Consider the following 20,053-nt stretch of genomic DNA (forward strand, 5'->3'; position numbering starts at 1 on the left):
CTTTTTTGTAAAAATTGGAAATATTTGTAACTTTCTGCAAAAAGATCGATTTTTTGATAAGAAAAAATAGAAAATTCTCCTATATGTGGAAATTAATATTTTACTGATACTTGTGGAGTTAAATAGATCAAACACTACAGCATGAATAGTTAACTTGGGCATATGGGTTGTATCGTAGCCCTCTTGATTATCTTTCTCAATTTGTAATTTAGTATTTGGAGATCTGTCACAATCATTTTTTTTCTTGACATTTCCACTGCACAAAACCTTGTAAATCACTGGATATATGCGAATAATTACTCCAATAAATTTGTCTTCCATTTCTGAAATATCTTTTAATTTAGGAATCGAATTTAGGTTTCCTTTTGCTGTTCTAAGCCAGGAATTAACATATATAAGTAAGAAGGATACAATGTCAACAAAATAATGTGAGAAAATTGCAGAATTGATTAGAGTTCCGAGAAATTCGTAAAATGGAGGGCATGTTAGCGATGACTCGCACAAATCCAGAATGTTTTCAATTGTCAATGGCTTGTTCGTGGCACACTCATGGTCAAATGCTACAGAACTATTTTTAGACCTCGATATATTTTTACATTTGATGCTTAGTTTGGTATTCATTTTTGAAAGCGAATATTGAATAATCCTAATTAACAAGTAATTTCTCAACAAACACTTTTCGAGGCCTGATTCATCAACATATACATTGTCTGTTTCAGAATAAATCGATAAAATGGCATCAAACAACAGCATAGGACTAACTATGTTAAGAAGAACATCAAAAGCCCTAAGTTTAATGGACAAATCAAATGGTGCATATTTTAGAAGCGCAGAGTGCAAAACCGATACAACAGAGGTTGAGCAGAAATGAAAGTATGTTGTGGGAACAAATTCTAGAAGCACCGAAAGTATTTCATTGCACAGCACATTGTCACTATCCATTACACTGCAATTTCCACAAATGTAGTTGTTAAAAGAAGCAGTGAGCATCTCAAAAGTATCTTTGTTTTGATCAGAAAAATCATCCTTTATTGTTTTAAATGATTCGAGGATATTATTCAAATCAACAGGTTTGGACTTTTGTTCTGATGAATTACTGGTGATGATACTTTTTTCTCTGTCGTCATAGCTCTCTATAATATTCTTCGAGTCTTTCATATCATTCTTATTGTCGTATTCTGATTCTGTGTTTTGATATAGATCTTTCCAGTCTTTTAAGCATACAACCAGATTTGACTTTTCAGCTTTGCCACCCGACCCATTGGCTTCATTCAATTTGGCTGAATTCTTGTTTTTGCCTATTGAGGGAATATTTACATTTATTTTTTTGAACAAGTTGATTGTGGGTGCAGAGGAAGTTAAATGATCTTCAGAAACTTTTGATTCACGCCCATATTCCTCAGGATCTAATACTGTATGTTTATTGCTTTCTGCACCTGAACCACCACTAGTTTTTTTATTGTTAGATACCATGTCGATATCCGATGTTGTGGAATATTTTTTGCTAAAAATAGTTTCGACAGGTGATTCTAAATCCTGGATCGATAGCGTAGGGATATCATGGTTTTTTGTCCTCGGTTTATTGGTTTTTGTAAGATTTTTATTCTTAAATATTATTAACTTTTTTTTATGAGCCATTTCTATGGGTTCAACAGGAATTATTTGCATAAACAAGAAAATTATTAGATGTTCTTTGTACAAACCAAGGCTACCTAGCTAATGAGAAAGATAATTCCAGCTATAACATTATCACAGTATGGGTATTTGAGTTGGAAGAAGACAATCCCCAGATGGAGAATCAAGAATTACACCATTTTAGTTCAAATTTACAAATCCGATGCTTGGCAACCTGAGAATTATTCTTTGTATAGTATTCAAACAATAATATTAGTATCTTCGCAATAGAAAAGATATTAATAATCCCAAGTCTTTAATCCTGAAAATATTCGCAAACTAAAGCCCAAGATGCATGCATATGATACTTTAATTTATTTAATACTCCTGCTCTTCTCTTATTATCATCGTCTTCCACTTGCTAACAACTGCTTTAGCGGCTCTTCGAATATCAATACTTTCTTTTGGGTTTTTAGAATAAAAATGTACAATTTTACCCAATTGACTTTGGAGAAGATCATGTTTACTCACATAGGTATTATAAAGAGCATTCAGCAATTCCTTCTTGACCTTCATGCTTGGCAGAGAGTTGTCAGGCAATGGCTCGAGCCATATTCTTATTTCTGTAAGCATCCCCATTCTAATGCATTCTTCTTGAGTACTTTTATTCTGAATTCTCGTGGCAATATTGTCAATATTTTCTATCTTCTGTACGGCTGGCAATCCTTTCTCACTGAGTTCTTTGTCCATTTTGTATATATCTCTCATATTATCTATCAGTGTAGCAGCATACTTTTCAATATCTAGTTCATTTTTAGGTTTTTTGGCTGATTTCTTAACTCTTTTGGTAGATTTATTACTTTCTTCATTTTCAGTGTTACCATTTGAGTGCAACTGGATAGCATCATCGAAAATATTAGAGGTATGGTCGTTATGGGGTGATCCACTGTTTTCTATATTCTTTTCCGAGTTTGTTCTTGATTCTACGGGACTTTCGGAAACTTCATTGTCCAAGGAGTCCTCAATGACTCGTCTTGAATTCATAGGGGTTGAAACTATCACATGAAAATTCAAACTATATACTATTGTTCAAAAGAACTGCCATTTGGACTTGGTAAATTACGCCTTTACAGACATATTTCAGAATATGTTGAAAATTGCCCCAAATGACAAAAATATTACATCTCTCAGTCCAAGGAATAAGATCTTTTTCATCAAAACGAGAAAATACATTGGAATTTGCAACTCCCCTTACGTTGATTGTTGGTGCTAATGGAACTGGAAAAACCACAATTATAGAATGCTTAAAATATGTGACTACCGGGGAACTTCCCCCAAACTCTCGTGGAGGAGCTTTTATTCACGATCCAAAAATGGCAGGAGAAATCGATGTGAGAGCAAACATTGGATTAAAATTCCTAAATGATTCAGATGAACAGATTACCTGTACAAAGTCTATCCAATCTACTCTCAAAAAGATAAAAATGGAACAGAGGACTCTAGACTGTACTATGTTTAATGAAAGTAAAGGGCATCTAATTGCTAATAAGATCACGGATATGGACAGAATGGTGCCTGAAAATATGGGTGTAAACCCGAGTATTCTACAAAATGTAATATTTTGTCACCAGGATGAAAGTACATGGCCATTGGGAGATCCATGCACAATGAAAAAGAAACTTGACGATATATTTTGTAGTACGAAATATAACAAAGCACTTCTAGGCTTAAAAGCTACAAAAAAAGAACTGAATTCCGATTTAAAATTAAAAACACAAGAACTATCGTTTTTATACAAGGATAAGAGCAAAAGGGACGAAAAATTGGGTATTAAAGGGAGAATTGAGGATGAGCTGATGGGAAAACATGATGAACTAAATAGTTTTACAAGAGAAAAGATACAGCTAGAAAAGAACATAGTATCTATTCGAGAAAAATTATCCGTTATGAAAAAGATTGAACAAAATCACAGAATTCTTAAAAGTGAGGAATCAGTTTGCAGGGAATTTATTAATGATTTTAATGGAAAAGTCATTCAATTCTATAAATCAAATCAAAGCGAAGCACCTAACAAAGAGAATATAGGAGATAATGAAGTTGCAAATCTCCTAATCGCTGACAGAAATTCTTATAAAAAAGATCAATCTGAAGAAGATAGAGTATTTGCCACTGAAAATGCAGTCCATACAACTTTTGAAGAATTTACAATTCATGAAAAAATAAAGACTCTTAAAAAGCTGTATGAGAGTACTTCTTTGGAGATTAAAGACATTACAACCAAATTACATCAAATTAATTTAGAAAATATAGAAAAAGGCTTTAACAAAATTTGTATTCTTAGGCATAAACTGTTGGAAAGAAAAACAAAATGTGATGAGCTTTTAAGAGAAGTTGAAAATAAAGAAAAGAATATAATTGAATACGAAAAGAATACAAATGAAATTGTAAAATTCTTGGAAAGAGAATTCCAATGTGAAAAGGATGAGATTAGGGATAAATCACAGAAAATTTTCCAGGTTGTTGAAAAGGATATTTTAGAAATGCAAGAGAATGTTAAGAAGAAAGGTGAAAATCTGGCTATTAAAAAAAGCCAGGTCAAAACTATCGAGAAGACTATCAGACAGAATCAAGAATATATAGACAAAAACATTCATCGTAAAATAAAAACCAATGAGGAAATCTCTTTTGTACTTGGAATTGATACAGCCTCACCAGATTATATTGCCGAAGTCTTTGATTCCGGCATTTGCATTGATAAAGATGGACAAATGGATTTGGAGATTACCTTAGATGAACTGACCGAGGAATATCAGATAATTCTTGATGCATCATACAAAATTTCACATAATGACTTCAGAATGAACTCTATTTTGAAAAGAGTTGCTGAAATTGAAGATGAGTTGTTTGCAGATCTAAGCTTTGATGGAAGTGAACCTAAGTACTATAATAAAGTGGCAATTCAGAAATTGTGGGAGCAGATTCAAGCACTAGAGATTGATTTAAAAGCAAAAAACACGGATCTCAAAACTCAACTTGATAAAAATCAATACATTACACTATTAATTGATCAAAATGAGATCCATAATGCCAAAATCAAATTTCTTTTTGAATCCGAAGAACTTGGGAAAGATTTAGACGATGACACTCAGCATCTTACTCTTCCATTGAGCACAGAAGCTATAAAAGAATACGAATATTTGCAAATACAACTTCAAGGCTTGTCAAATAATATCCATACAATAGCAAATTCTGCAGCAATTTATGAGGATTTTCAAAGAGTAGGCTGCCAAAATGAAGAATGTCCACTTTGTGGTAAGTCTTTTGAAGCTGATCAAAAGGCCATATTTATTCAAAAATTGGGGAATGAAATCAATAAAATACCAGAAAAGCTTTTGGAGAATGAGAGTATGAAAGAAAAGTTGGAATTTGAAATGAACAATATAAAAGCTTGGAATCTGAAGATAGAACAGAAAAACTCAATTATTACGAAATTAAATGAGATGAGATATTCATATTTTGAAAATATAGAAATTATTATAGAAGAGTTTGGTAGTCTAAAACTAGAAGACTGTGCAGTTCCAAATTCAATCAACAACCCTTCAATCAATTTCTCCAAAATACCGAATTTCAAGCTTATGAAAAATGCAATTGCTAATCACTTGAAATTAAAAGAAGCAGAGATAGAAATACTGCGCGAGAATATTATTGCAATGTCAGAAAGATATCACAAGTCGAACCAGCTTTTAAATGAATTAAACAAGCTGAATGAAGAGGTAGTGGCCCTAAGTAGGTTAAGTGACTTTCATTTCCAAGGAGGAATGCACGAGATAGATAAGAAGATTTGTTCTTTTAAAGACAAAATTGGCAACACAAAAAAGAAATTAAACGAAAAAAATGTAGAGATTTCAAAATTAGAAAAAATAAAACTTGTCGTTGAAGAAGAAAAAGAGAATAGAAGAATAATTGAGGAGGTTCAGAGGCTGATTAAAGAAAATCAAGGGATTGAAAAAGTCGAATTTGAAGAGTTAGAAGAAGAAATAAATAATGAGCTCATTAAAATCAACAAGATGCAGTTGTCCTTTATAAAAGCCAAAGCAGAGACTAAAATTAAGATTGAAAATGTAGATTCTTTAACACACAAGACTGAATGTGATAGAATTCATATTAATCAGCTCAAAGAGACCATAGATGATCTAGTGAAAATTAGCTACGAAGTCGAGGATATTGATCCAAGTATTCTCGAAATATTCAATACACTTGGCATGTTTGGTGAATTGAAAATTTTAGTTTCTAAACTCTCAGATGAAGAGATTTTTAATAAATTAAGGAATGTTGTTGATGCCAAAAAAAGTTTGTTCATTCAAACCAATAGACTTCTAGAGTCTAAAAATAAAACATTGAGAAATATTGAAGAAAATGTGAAGTTGATCAAGGCTCAGAGTAAATTACAAAAAATTGAAAAGGAGTTGAATGAATTTGATATGAATGATTTTATTGAAAATACAGAGTTATTGGATAACAAGGCAGAGAAGTATGATAAGATTGTGGCTTGTGAAAACCTTATTAAGGGGGAGATTAAGCAAATCCATAATTCCATTAAGTCTGTCGAGAATGATATTGAGAACAATTATCAAAATATTTCCGAAAAGTATGCTACATGTCTAATTCAGTTGAAAATAATTGAGTTGAGCATCGAGGATTTAGATAAATGTATAAATGCACTTGATAAGGCTATAGTAGATTTTCACAGCTCAAAAATTGCGGAAGTAAACAGTAGTTTGAGAGATCTGTGGACTAGTACATACAAGGGAAATGACATTGACTATATAGAGCTGAGATCGGAAAGCTCGGATACAAGGGCTTACAATTATAAAATTAATATGATTAAAAATGGAGTAGAGTTAGATATGCGAGGCAGATCGTCAGCAGGTCAAAAAATGATTGCCAGTATTTTGATTCGATTGGCTCTTTCAGACTCTTTCTCCAACAACTGTAATATCCTAGCATTAGATGAGCCCACGACAAACCTCGATAGGGAAAATATTGAGAGTTTAGCTCAGACATTATCAAATTTAATCAATGATAGAGGTAATGTACAGCTTATTATAATTACACATGATGAAGATTTTGTGCAAATGCTTAATAGATGTGGTACGGAATATTTCTATCGTCTTGAAAGAGATACGTCAGGGACCTCATACATTGAGAAAGAATCAATTTATAAATAATAAAAGTGAATTCTCTATTTAAAAATATTAGCTATACATAAAATATATTAAGGTACTGGCTTTTTCTAGGAAATTTAATTATCTTGTAAATTCTTTGCTAATTCAATGAACACAGGTATTGGCCTACCAGTTGCACCATCTCCATAAACCTCTTTCAGATATGCCTCATTCATAAGCCCGGCAATATCAAAATGAGCCCATTTGGTCCCTTTATTAATAAATTCCTTTAAGAAGATAGCTGCTTTTGCTGACCCAGCACCCTTACCGCCCATGTTATTAATGTCTGCAACATGTGATTTCATTGAATTTCTATAGAAGTCTGACAAGGGCATTCTCCACAACAACTCATGGATGGATTCCGAACTTTTGGAAACGAGCGAAGCAAATGATTCATCATTACTGAAAAATCCACCATATAAATTTCCTAATGAGACTACCATAGCACCTGTAAGCGTGGCTGTATCAATAATATATTCTGGCTTGGTTTCTTGGGCATAAGTAAGAGCATCTGCAAGTATTAATCTTCCTTCAGCATCTGTATTATCCACCTCCACAGAAATTCCAGATCTTCCAACATGCACATCACCAGGCTTGGTAGCACATCCACTGGGCATATTTTCAACCATTGGGAGTGTGGCTGTAACATTTATGGACAGTTTCATCTCTGCAATCAGTTTAAAAGTAGCAAGCATTGACGCTGCACCCATCATATCAAATTTCATTGCTGCCATTCCTGCGGGTGGCTTTAGTGAGATACCACCTGTATCAAAGGTTACACCCTTTCCAACCAAAGCTAGCTTAACTGTCTCAGTTGAATTGTCACCTGAGTATCTCAGAGTAACCAGCTTAGGCTCTTGGGTACTTCCTTCATTCACTCCAAGCATCAATCCCATGCTTAGCTCTTCTAGATCCTTTTTGCCCAAAATGTTAATTTCAATATTCTCTTCATTCTTCAGATATTCTTCAGTATATCTTGCAAAATGTGCCGGTGTCATCAAATTGGCAGGTGTATCCCCCAAAAATCTTGCAAAGTTCTGTGCAAAAGCAATCTTCACAACCTCATCAAATTCACTTGGAGTGGTTAAGGAAAATTCGACAGTATCTTTTTTCTTCTGCAGGAAATCATAGGAATAGCTTGAAAGGATCAATCCATAGATTGCATTCCTTAAAATTAAATGTTCTATTTGGTGGCTAAGGATTCCATCTTGTTGAAATTGTACCTTCACACATCCAAAAGATTTTAACTTGTTATAAACATGCTTCATAGATTTTTGAATGTTAAATGCAGTTTCAGTAGTGAAGATATTTGGAGAAATTTCACCTGCACCTACAAGGATTGTTCTTTCTTTCACAAACACTTCACCATGAATCCCTTTTGCCCGGTTCTCTAGTAAAAATTGTCTGTGTTCCTCATTGACAATAACCACTTCCCCATTCTTAAAGTACAATGCAATATCAATGACCTCAGTTGCGTTGGTAGATTTCCACTTTTTTTCAAGTTTTTGAAATTCCAATAGTTCCATTTCAGGGGAAACAAAAAAGAGCTGGTGAAAAAATTGAAATAAGTGTTAGATATCTTTAGTAGCTTAAAAGATTATTCTGATATAATGAAGCTACAACTAACTCAGAATAACATTTTAAATATTCCTCTTTGTATAATAATTGCCTTCAGGTATCAGACTTTGTTCATAAGTGTTGCAGTTATTAATTCGATCATGAGTAGGCTATGCTCGATAATTTTTAGCTTATTCCTTTAATATTATACTGAAAAAACAATAACTTTCTATTATCAATATAATAAATTTAATTAGCTTATTCCTCACGAGTCAGATTCTCTTTGGGTTCCACATCATCCATTCTTTGCAATATATTATCTAAATGTAAATATATTTTTTGAACATGATCTTCGTTGGACCAGTCGAGTGGAATAAAATCCATCATTCCATTTGCATTGACATAATCTACGATGGTTTCATTTAATTTTCTATTGCTACTGTTAGACCTTAACAAATTGTCACTTAAAATCCCCTCCCCTTCTAAAATCATTTCCAAAGTATCCTCATCAAGCATCTCAGCCTTGGAAACTACATTCAGAACAGGAAATAGAAACCTGCCCATGCAAATTGTAGCACATAGAGAGCTGTATAGTATTTTATTTGGTATCATGAAATTTGATGCATCGGTAAGGTAGACTATAGCCACTTTCGAAAATCTCTTTATATTATTAACCACATCGATTAATATGTTTGAATGTAGGAACAGTTCTATTTGGCCCGGACAGTCAAATACAAAGTACTCGTCTTCAAATTCATCTAAATTAAGCTCATCTATGTTTTCAACCATTTCTTTTAAAGCAAAGAAAAGTGCTCCGTTTGGCCCAAAATCACTGCTTTCCATTACTTCTTCAACTGTAATAAAATCACACAAATCACAGTCATACTCCGAAGCATGCTCTTGAGCAGGATCCAGATTAATTAGTTTTATGTTTCTATCTTGTCCTCTTTCCTTTAAATTTCTGCAAAATGTAGTTTTCCCAGCCCCTGCGGCTCCAAAAACGAATACAGCATGACCCATAAGAATTGGGGCTAAAATAATCAGGCTGCATATATATGAACAGAGATATGCTAGTCGATGTATCTATGAACATACATGATTATTTTATTCATAAAACTATTTTAAATATCGTATCAATCAGATATGCTATGAAAAAACTGGAATTCTTTTGTCTGAGTTGCATTAATTAATATTTGCAAATAGGTGCATGTAAGAAACCATATATATACCATAGAGGGAGACTCCAAAACAAAAGCCTCTATTTTAGTATAATATTTCCCTGAAATACTTGTGGATTAACAATATTATTAATATACATCATAATCAATTTAAATGCTAGAAAGAATTGAAAGAAAACACAAACTTCAGCAGTCTGATTTTCTCGTATATCAGCTTTGATTCAACAAATATTATCGATGCACTCATCTAATCAGTGGTTCCAATACATGAAATATTGTATCGACCAATTCAAATGCTGACAATTTTTTCCATTAGTGTTAGAAAATAGTCTTTAACCTGTGCTGCTGTTGGTCTTCTGGAATGATGCTTGTTAACCATTGAATCAATAAAATGGGTTTTAGAAATACTTTCTGGGAAATATTCCAAAATTATCAAACCTAAGGAATAAACATCACTGGTAAAATATGCTCTGTTTCTGAGAATTTCAGGAGCCATATATTTAGGATCCCCATCTAAGTCCACAAACCCCTCATTAAATTGTGAAATATTCAAATCACAGAGTATGAAATAGTGAGGTGCATTGAGAATATCAAATTCGTTGCATTCACTCATGAAACTCGGGTGATTATTTGACGATTTGGTATTATTTTGTGTATCAACGTCTAGAGGATTTTCTGAAAGTTTTTTAATCAAAATATTTGCTGGTTTTATATCCATATGAATAACCTTATTTAGGTGTAGATACTCAAGGGCTGCTGATATTGAGCATACTAAATTGCATAGAATCAAAACAATGATTTTATTGCAGTGATATTCCTTTGCGAAGTGGATAAACATTTCGTAACAACTGACCATTGGTAAATCAAATTCGTCCAAACATTCTTCACTACTTTCTAGTAATATTTCAGACTTATGTTCAATTAGTTCATCGGTAAATGGATCAGTGAGTATGCTTGAATTATCAGATAGTTGATTGTTATCTGGAGCTATAGAATCCTGTTTCTCCACCTCCTTTATGTATTTAGCATTTTTCAGGTGAAATTTTAAGATGAAAAACCATATTGGTTCTAACCTAGTAGATATGGTATTCATGTTACCAATCGTTGTGTTGATTTGATCAAAATAATTCACCAGATTACATTCAGCAGCTTCCATTTCGTAAACAATTTGGTTTCTATACAATTTTTGTGTTTTACTCCAGTTTTGGATAATTTTATATTTAATCATTTTATTTACATAGACTGAGCTTAAATTTGAAAGTAGGGAGAGTTCATTTTCATTAACTCGGAACATATTTTTGCTCAGCCTGACTACAGTATTGTTCATTGTTCTGTATACTTTATAAAAAGAGCCCTCACCAATGAGCTTGAATTTAGAATCCATAGGGGAAAATATTTTATACAAAATAAAAATTCGGTGTCCAATGAACTCCAGAGAAAAATAGTCCTTAATGATTTATTATAATCTAATGGTTAAGATTTTACTCCCTTTGTTTTGTTGATTGCTGTATACTCCAACCAGTGTATCACTATTCTTGTATAGCTGATTCTTGTGGCTTACAACTATAAACTGAGATACTCTGTCTCTTTTAATAAATCGTATTATTTTTTCTACATTTTCCTTGTCTAATGCAGAATCAATTTCATCAAAAATAAATACCTTTGACTTTTTAAATCGATTCACGGCTAGAATGAAAGCCAAGTGTGCAATCGACTTCTCTCCACCAGATAAATTGGAATACTCTATATAATTCTTATTTAATGGCATTAAGTAATATTTTACAGAATGGGTCTTATAAGGATCGCCAGCTAATGAAATATACGCCGAAATAGGATTGAAGTTATTGGCCAAAGAAGCCGATAGATTAGAATTCATGGTTTCCAATAGATCTGAACCATTAGCATTAGCTTCGGCACTACCCACAATATTACTCCTATGTTCCTTATCAATATTATTCTGATTAGTCAATTCAGAATATATTTTATTTACTTCTTCACTAACTTTCTCCAAACATTTCGTGAACAATCCCTTTCTATTTCCTTCAATTTCTCCAAAATGCTCTTTTAATATTTTTACTTCATTTTTTACTTTTTCATATTCTCTGTTGTACTTGTTATATTTGGACGCAATACTACTTGTATCAGAAGTGACTGATGTACATTTTAACAAGGCTGAATTAACAAACGATAAACCATTTCTAACAGCAATCAAATAAGATTGCAACAATGGAATGCTAATATTGTCGGATCTACTAATATTATTCATAGAAAAATTGCCTTTCTTTTTCATAAACTCTTCTACTTTCACTATTACCTCATCTATTCGGCCCTTTTTTTCTACCTCCATCTTTTCATATTCTATTTTTTCTTTTAAATTCTCTTCCTTCTTAATCTTCCTCAACTCATATTCAACCTTCTCTCTCTTCTTACTCTCAATGATCTTCTGTATTCTCTCTATTGCTAGTTCCTTGTCCTTCAACTCCTTCTTTTTTTCAAAAAGTAATTCTTTAAGATTAAATATGCTGGTATCGAAATCATTTGAAATGCCACAATGATTGTTATTGGTATGAACGCTTTCATTATCAGGTTTTTTCCTTGGATTGCAATTCTCTTTTTCGTCATAAGCATTACAACTCCTTTCCTCATATGCCATTTGATCCAACTTTCTCCTCTGTTTATATTCACTAATCGTCTTCACACCCACTTTACCCAGAAAATCTCCAAAAACTTCCAACTCCAATATTTTCATCTTCTCTCTAAACTCCCTCCTTTCTTTTTCATATTCCAAAGTAGAGGGTAGACTTTTAATATCTTCCATAATTTTACTTATATGCAAATTGGTTGCTTCATTGATACTTGCAATTCGTTTGCTTATTTCGTCTTTTTCACTTTCTAAATCTACTTTTTTTTGATTCAGTTCGACAGTCAATTTGATTATCTCTCTCTCTTTTTCAATGTGAGAATACAACTGCTTCTTATTGTTTAAGTCTGCAACAATTCTTTCTAGATGAAATTTCCTCTTTAGCTCTTCACTCATAGTATCACTTTTAGAAATAGTATTGTCCCCACCCGTTATCAATCCATTTTTGTAGAATATTGTTCCATCAATTGTGACAACTTTCTTATATTTTCCAAAAGTAATTCCATCAAAGCTTATACTGTGAGAAAATGCTACATTAGAAAAGAGATCTTGGATTTCTTGATACATGCATTTTATACAACTATTTAAAGGAATAACATTATTTGCTACGTTATTGCATTCTTCATTAACTGCGTTGTTGCAGATAGTGTTGTTGTTGTAGTTCTCATCAATAGTATCATTAAAATTATTATCATCTCCACTATTAATACTATAAATAGACATCACCCCTAATCTGTTTTTTTTCAAATAATTCACGATCTCTATCACAGTCTTCTCATTTCTAACCACCAAAGTGCTATCATATCCTCTTAGAATATTGCCTACCGCTTTAGAATACTTTTCCTGGATTGGCTCAACCAAGTCGCTAACCAATCCCAAAACAGCTGGGAATATATTTCTTAATTTATGTGATAGAACCTTTAGCTTAGTCGAATTTTTGTGATATTTTTGGCAGCTATCGTAGTAAATAATATTCCTAGTAACCGAAGAAAGTTCTGATAGAGAAATTTGCAGATCTCGACAAATTAAATCATATTCTGATGAATTAAAATTGGTGTTTAGGTTACTGGATTCAGCTCTTTTATTAGTATTCTCTTCTATTTTCCTACTTATTTCAGACACCTCAGTCTCTATTTCATCCAATCTTTTCTTTTCCAATATCTTCTTATTCCTCTCTCTCTCAATCTCCTTCTCTAACCTCTCTCTTTCATTAATTGTTTCAAAGTTTTCCAACATCATTTTATTCATTTTTTCTTGCAGTAACTGAGTCTCTGTAGAATACTTTGCAGACAATGCTGAAAAGAGTGTGTCAGCTGAGTTGAAAGCAATTTGGTTAGAGACATTGTCAGTTGGTAATATTTGATCATATTTCATATATTCATGCTCGGTAAAATCATATGAACTACATCTTCCATAATCATTGGTTTTATATTCCAACTCTGTATTTACGGATGTTTCTCTTCCATGCCATTTATTCTCCAATATGGCTTTATTTATTCTTAATATTTCCTTTTTAATATCCACTATATCATTTTTTTGCCTATTAAGCAATTCATAATCATTGCCATTTATATTCTCTACTTTAGTTGCTTCCATCTCTTCTAGTTCCCTCCTTAGGATTTCTATTTCTAAACAGTAGCGACTCTTTATCAATTCCTCCTTTTCCCAGATAGATCTTATATATTCATCATACGCTCCACGTGAGTGTTCTGCTTCTTTCAAATCTTTGAGAATATCGGTGCGTATAGAATTCATACTGTGAAGTCGACTGTTGGCAATAGAGAGTTGAGATGATAGACGATTGTATTCGTTACGATATGAAGCAGCATTGGAAATAGTATCAATTGTAGAAACTATATTGAACGGAGAGTTTGTTGAGCTAGCCATTTCCATACTGTTTATATCTCCCTGCTTTATTATCGATAACATAGTAATCCCCAGTGCACCTAAAGTGTTAGAATATGTTTCGAAAGAAACAGACATGGTGTTTATTAAAAAGGTAGTCCCAGAACGACGAAAGCTGACTGAATCACCATTTCCTAGTGAACAAAGAATTTCTACGAAAGTAGAGCTGACTGTAGTAGTTCTACCCTCTATATTATTGGTCAACAGATTATTATCAATGAAACCAATAACCTTACTTGTACTTCCTAATACATATTCCAGAGCAGATACCAGATTAGATTTTCCACTACCATTAGGGCCAATTATACTTGTAAAATGGCTGAAAGGGATAGTGGTTATATCCTTATATGATTTGAAATTGAACAGTGTTAATTGAATAATACCCAATGGAAGGCTATTATCTGTTTGAACAGTGCTATAATGGTTTGTATCTTCCACATACGACTTGATATTTACTATTTCTTCATTCTCGCTCATCGGCTGGATAATACTATGGTTTTTATACGAAGTCATCCGGGAGGTTGAAGTCTGATGCATGAGCGGGGGAGGAAAAATAATTTAAATAGAACAAAGTAAGTTTAAAAAAGATATTTTTCAATTATGGTAAGCTGAGTTACATTTCATAGATTGGATCTCTTACTAGAAGTGGGTATATTTGTAAGTGTAATACTAGTTATTTATTAAGCTGGTTTAAATAATTTTATTTGGAATGATTGATGATTACCTCACTGAAATGCGAATTATAATAGAAGATGTAGTGAAGAAATATTGCTAATTATTTTAGGAATGGCCATAAATAATCTATATTTAAACCGGATATTTTAATGGCTCACTCTTTGAGCCTTTATTCGGTTGTACACCGAAAATATCACCTTCTTCAATTTCCCCTGGAAGTTATTAAGGAGATATTTATAAAAGGACTCATTTTGTTTTGTTTTATTTTTACTCCATGAAAAAGAGTAGTTTTTTACAAATTCTCCATGGCAACTTGTTTGTTTTAATTCTACTCCTGTTGCTTTTAAGAAAATTGTGGAAAGACATTGAAAATGAACCAGATAGTCCCGATCATGAGGTGTTAATGCACCGTGTATCTTCAAGTAAGAAAATAGAAGCTAAAGATTTACTCCAAAGATATGAGGATAGCCAAAATGGTGAGAGCGACTACCAATCGACTATAGACGATGATAATTAAAGTGCAGCTAATATTTCCAAAATTGAGGTGAAATAGAGAATGATTCAAATAATAAATTTTCAGAAGTTTACTTTTTTGCCCCTAGAATTCTTGATGAAAGTTAGATTTCTTAGGGGAATAATTTTTTCGCAAATCACACTTGGAATAGTCTTTTCAATAAATTTAATACACAAGTCGGTGATAAGATATTGCCAAATCCCATCGATTGAAAATAAGCTGGAGAATTTAATTGCCGTTGAAAACACAGTTAGTGCATGCTTTGATAGCAACAATTTCGATAAAGATATGATGGATGAGGGAGAATATCTTTCTACTGTATTAAACTATCAAACTAAGAGTCTTTCATCTGACATAGGCCAAATATGGCAGAAGTTAGAGCCGACTATTGAGTCGTTTAAAGAAGGATTCTTAGTGGAATTTGATCGAATCGATTCCGACAATCCTAATTGTGAGTTTAGGAACGCTTCCAAAGAACAATCTCCAGTAGTAAAGGATTTATTTAAGAGGATAATCGAGCCAATAGTCAATATTACCTTGGATAGTGGCTTTATGAATCAATCGATTAGGTTCGTATTTTGGACTCTATCGAAGTGTGGTGTATTTAACATATTTGCTATTGCTCAGAATGTTAGTTGTGATTTTATTGATTTAGTGCATAGCGTGTATCAAAAAGTAACTTTTTAACTAAGCAAATCGATTAGTTTCATAAATTGTGGTGGGCTGTATGATTAAAAATACGAGAGTTAAACACAACGAATGAAATCAGATTGGCGAGTATTATACTGAAGGTTTTGGTTTATTAATTTTAATTTACAAAAACAGAGTGAAGTTGTATATTGATGAAAGAACAATTTTTTAATAGTAGAATATGTAATTGAAACAGCTAGTCAGCGATATATCTGTCGTCGTCTTGACTAAATTATAAATTTTTATCAATCTCATCAAGTATTCTAAATAACAAATAATTGTTTATCAATAACTATAAACATATTTATAAAACAACTTAAAAGTAAAAAGAGCTTCTAATCAAAATTGCATATAGCATGTTACATTATGAATAAACCTTCTAATAACAATAGTATCAACAAAGAAAGTATTTAATTATGTATAGTTCTTTTTTCGAGGAGCAGATTTTTAATTTCGATAATCAAAATATAAATGAAATCAGCCATCAGCTTCTCAATATATTGTCAATAATAATGGTGAAATATCCTTCAGCATAAGACTTAACCTTCCTGAGCAAGGTATAGCAAGCATCTCGCCTAGAATCGTTGAGGAAATGTCTTAATATATATCCAATACATCTGCTCGAGATGGAAATGTTTTCTAGTCCAGAAGATTTGGTTGGAATAGAGTCTGCTCTATAATTTGATTTGATGTCTATCATAGCCCTAATTAACTCAAAGGATCTCTTATCATCGACATCTATTAATAAACTAATCAGTTTATTGAAATCAACGCCCGATTTGTCTAAAATCTGGGAATATTTAATATAGTTGATGTAATGATCATTCAGTATTTCATTCAACTTGTGGGTATCGGAATCTGCAATATTTAAAACAAGACGATTAATCACTTTCTGTAAGTTTCCACAATCTATTCTTGGAGTCCTCAAATAATTTAAAGTTTGGTTGGGATTCATTTTCAAAAGCATTGCCTCAATTTCTTTATTCGAATCTACAAAGGCTACAACCTCGAAATCGGATTCTAAAATCTTCATCAAATTCTTTTCATCGATAAAATTCAACAGCCTTGAATCCTTGCAACCCAAATAAACATCATATGCCATATCTGAAAGTATCTTCCCATTTTTTGATTTAGCCTCCTCGATATCATACTCGACTGTAGAGTAAGTTGCAATGGCTTCAACCAAAAAGTTACTCTCAAACTTATCAATCAAACTGATGCCTTTGGAATAAAGTAGCTTTAATAATATAAAACTCTGATGTTTTATACAGACTGATTTTGCAACTTCATCAAGTTTTGATGCCTGTGGCAACGAATCAACTAAAATGTCAATTGTCATCTTCCCACCATTTTCACAGTAATCCCTAACATAATGGGAATATTTTAAGACCATCTCATGTAAGCAAGTTTTCATCATAAATCCATCGTCATACAAATCCAATATCTGCACATAAAACTCTTTAAGTGCCTTGTTGGGATTCGAAACTATACTTCTAAATTTGTCTTGTGCCTTCTTTTTTAAAACTGAGTGATAGTCGAAGCGTAGCAGGAACAATACCAATGGGTTGGTTGTAACATCTATAACAGACATTCTGACAGAACTTTCAGACTTAAATATAGCACTGATCAAAAACTGATCAATTTCTGAGTTATATTTTGTTTGGTTTCTGGAATAAATGGTAGCCAAAGCATCGGAAGAAATTTGATTCGATGATTCATCCAAAAACATACCTTTCAAAATAGGAATGAAGCTCTCCAAATATTGATCAAACTCCTTCAATTCACAAGCACATGCAATGAACTCTATCGGAACCTTGTCGATTGCATCATAATACTTAACTATCTCTTTTATAACCGTATGATTAACGTAACTATTGTTCTTATGCTTTAAACAGTTTATAAGATATTTGCTAATTCTGAAGTGTTTAAGATGCTTGAATATATTTGACGTATTTCTGATATCTACGAATTTATGAAGCTTTTCTAGAGTCATATCTCTCTCATCCACAATATCCCCATCCTTCAGTCTACACTCAAAGTAATAGTTTAAATAAACAGATATTGCTGAACTTATGGCTTCTGTATTGTAGAAATTTTTAATAATGTACTCATTGCAATGATCGACAATCAGTATTGATATTAGTTTGATGTCATTGTCACTGATGATGTTGTATAAATGACTCAAAATCCATAAATTGACCTCACTTCGACTGAAAAGAAGATTTGTAAAAATATTTACATAGTCAAATGGCAGGACATTTTCAAATGTCATGTTGGAAAATACAGAAATATATTCTTTGTATGCTGCATCATTGAAAAAGCAGTTGATTATATTGCTTGATAAATAGTCGTATCTGTTAAGATTCTTACGAGCATATTCCATGATATATTTGTTTGTGGAGTTCAGATCATTCTTAATCAAATTAATATATCTTAAACGATTGAACTTCGTAAAATTATCTGGACAGATAAACTTTAGCACCATCATCTTAAACAGATTGTTTCCGAGATGGTTGATTTTATATTGATAGAAAGAAAATACTTGATCAGTCAGAACAAACAATACATATTTGTTGTTCAAATGATAATGTAGTAGGGCAGAGATTCTTTCCAACATATGACTTTCCGATGCATTAAAGATATTTTGTGGATCAAAGTTGATTATTTTGTTTACTCCTCTATTTGGATTGAAATTCTCAATAATGTAAATTCCTTTCTTTGAATCATCAGAGAAATTTGAAATAAAATCTATTATTTGTGGAAATGCCCTTACAAAATAAGCATGGCTTTCTTCTTTAAAAATATTCGTTAATATCAGAATCTGATCGATACTCTCAAGACTATTAAGCAATGGAGGAAACCATTTTTTGATAAACATAGTTGGATTTGTAGTCCATACTTCTGAACTACTCTTCTTATGCAATATCGATAAATCAAAGATATATGAAAGTGGTTTGCTCAGCTCAATAGCAATTTGAAAACAATTCAGCTGTTCTGATAAGGAAGTATCCATTGTATTTTCGACCAATACCTTACATTCGTCTGCAAATTTGTTCATAGCCCATTGATTAATGGTGCAAAATTCGTATTTTGACTGGAGTGATAGATTCTTATAAACATCTATAGATCCATTTTCACAAATTCTCCTTAAAAGTCTGGATTTGGAAATTTGTTTGGAATCAGAATCTTGGCAATTTATTGTTACATACGCTAGCAAATGACTATCAATGATATCCAAGCAATCCTTTTCTGAAAGAGAAGCTTCCGAAAGAACACTTATATAAAACTTTTCATTCCAAGAATTCAACTGCTTCAAAATACCACAGACATTCTTTGAATTTCCATGGGAAAGTTCTTGAAGGATACAACCGACCAACTCCTTGTCAAATCCTCCGTTAATATAATTCTCAATTTCGTCAATTAGATCATATTTTTTAGTAAGCAAATTAAAAATAAAGTCAGTCTTATTAAAATATGAAATGTATTTGTTAAGTAAAGTATTGCACTGAGGATCACTAGCACGACAAGTTTTATGGTTTTTGATAAGAAATTCATAAATCAAATCGATCTGTACCTCTTCCACAATCAACTTCTTGATCATTACTTCATCCAGGTTTTCTAAAAGCTCTATATCCAGATGGGACGATAAGTACTTGTGAATGATCTTGTTCACTCCGTATAGTTCAATGTAGTGTTTGATCTCAGCCGATATCCGATAGATGTCTTTAGACTTTTGTGCGAAAAATTCGTATATCCCGTTAAAAAACGCAATGTTTTCCTGTTTGCAAATAATATTTAAAAACATCTTTTGTGCATCGTCCAGATTATAGTTTACACTTTCCCTGGGGAATTTACTTGAGCTAGTACGATGTGGGGCCGTTTCTAGGTAATATTTAAAATCAACTTTGTTTAGATTCCAATAAATCGGTTGAAATTCCAATCTATTTACAAGGGCATCTGTGTGTAGAAAGTTTTCTGCAAATGCCCTGTTTTTCGAATAATGCAATAGACAATCTGTTTTATATTCAATGTTTGGATCAATACTAAATCTATG

General features: G+C 32.4%; 2 protein-coding genes across 2 annotated transcripts; one reads left to right on the top strand and one right to left on the bottom strand.

The window, feature by feature from the left end:
• The first annotated feature begins 2,780 nt into the window (after window positions 1-2,780).
• On the top strand, window positions 2,781-6,842 carry LOC147075490 (uncharacterized). The gene is made up of 3 exons (XM_085942450.1): window positions 2,781-3,329; window positions 4,131-4,269; window positions 5,902-6,842. The coding sequence occupies exons 1-3, from the start codon at window positions 2,781-2,783 to the stop codon at window positions 6,840-6,842; spliced, it is 1,629 nt and encodes a 542-aa protein (XP_085798576.1).
• A 74-nt stretch (window positions 6,843-6,916) lies between these two features.
• LOC147075491 (uncharacterized) lies at window positions 6,917-19,600 on the bottom strand. The gene is made up of 3 exons (XM_085942451.1): window positions 19,574-19,600; window positions 11,889-12,059; window positions 6,917-7,954 (listed from the first exon to the last, which is right to left on the bottom strand). The coding sequence occupies exons 1-3, from the start codon at window positions 19,598-19,600 to the stop codon at window positions 6,917-6,919; spliced, it is 1,236 nt and encodes a 411-aa protein (XP_085798577.1).
• Between the last annotated feature and the right edge of the window lie 453 nt (window positions 19,601-20,053).

Source organism: Rhyacophila brunnea, unplaced genomic scaffold (assembly GCF_057557595.1).
Source record: "Rhyacophila brunnea isolate RB1 unplaced genomic scaffold, BYU_Rbru_1.0 scaffold_144, whole genome shotgun sequence".
In the NCBI taxonomy this organism is placed as follows: Eukaryota; Metazoa; Arthropoda; class Insecta; order Trichoptera; family Rhyacophilidae; genus Rhyacophila; species Rhyacophila brunnea.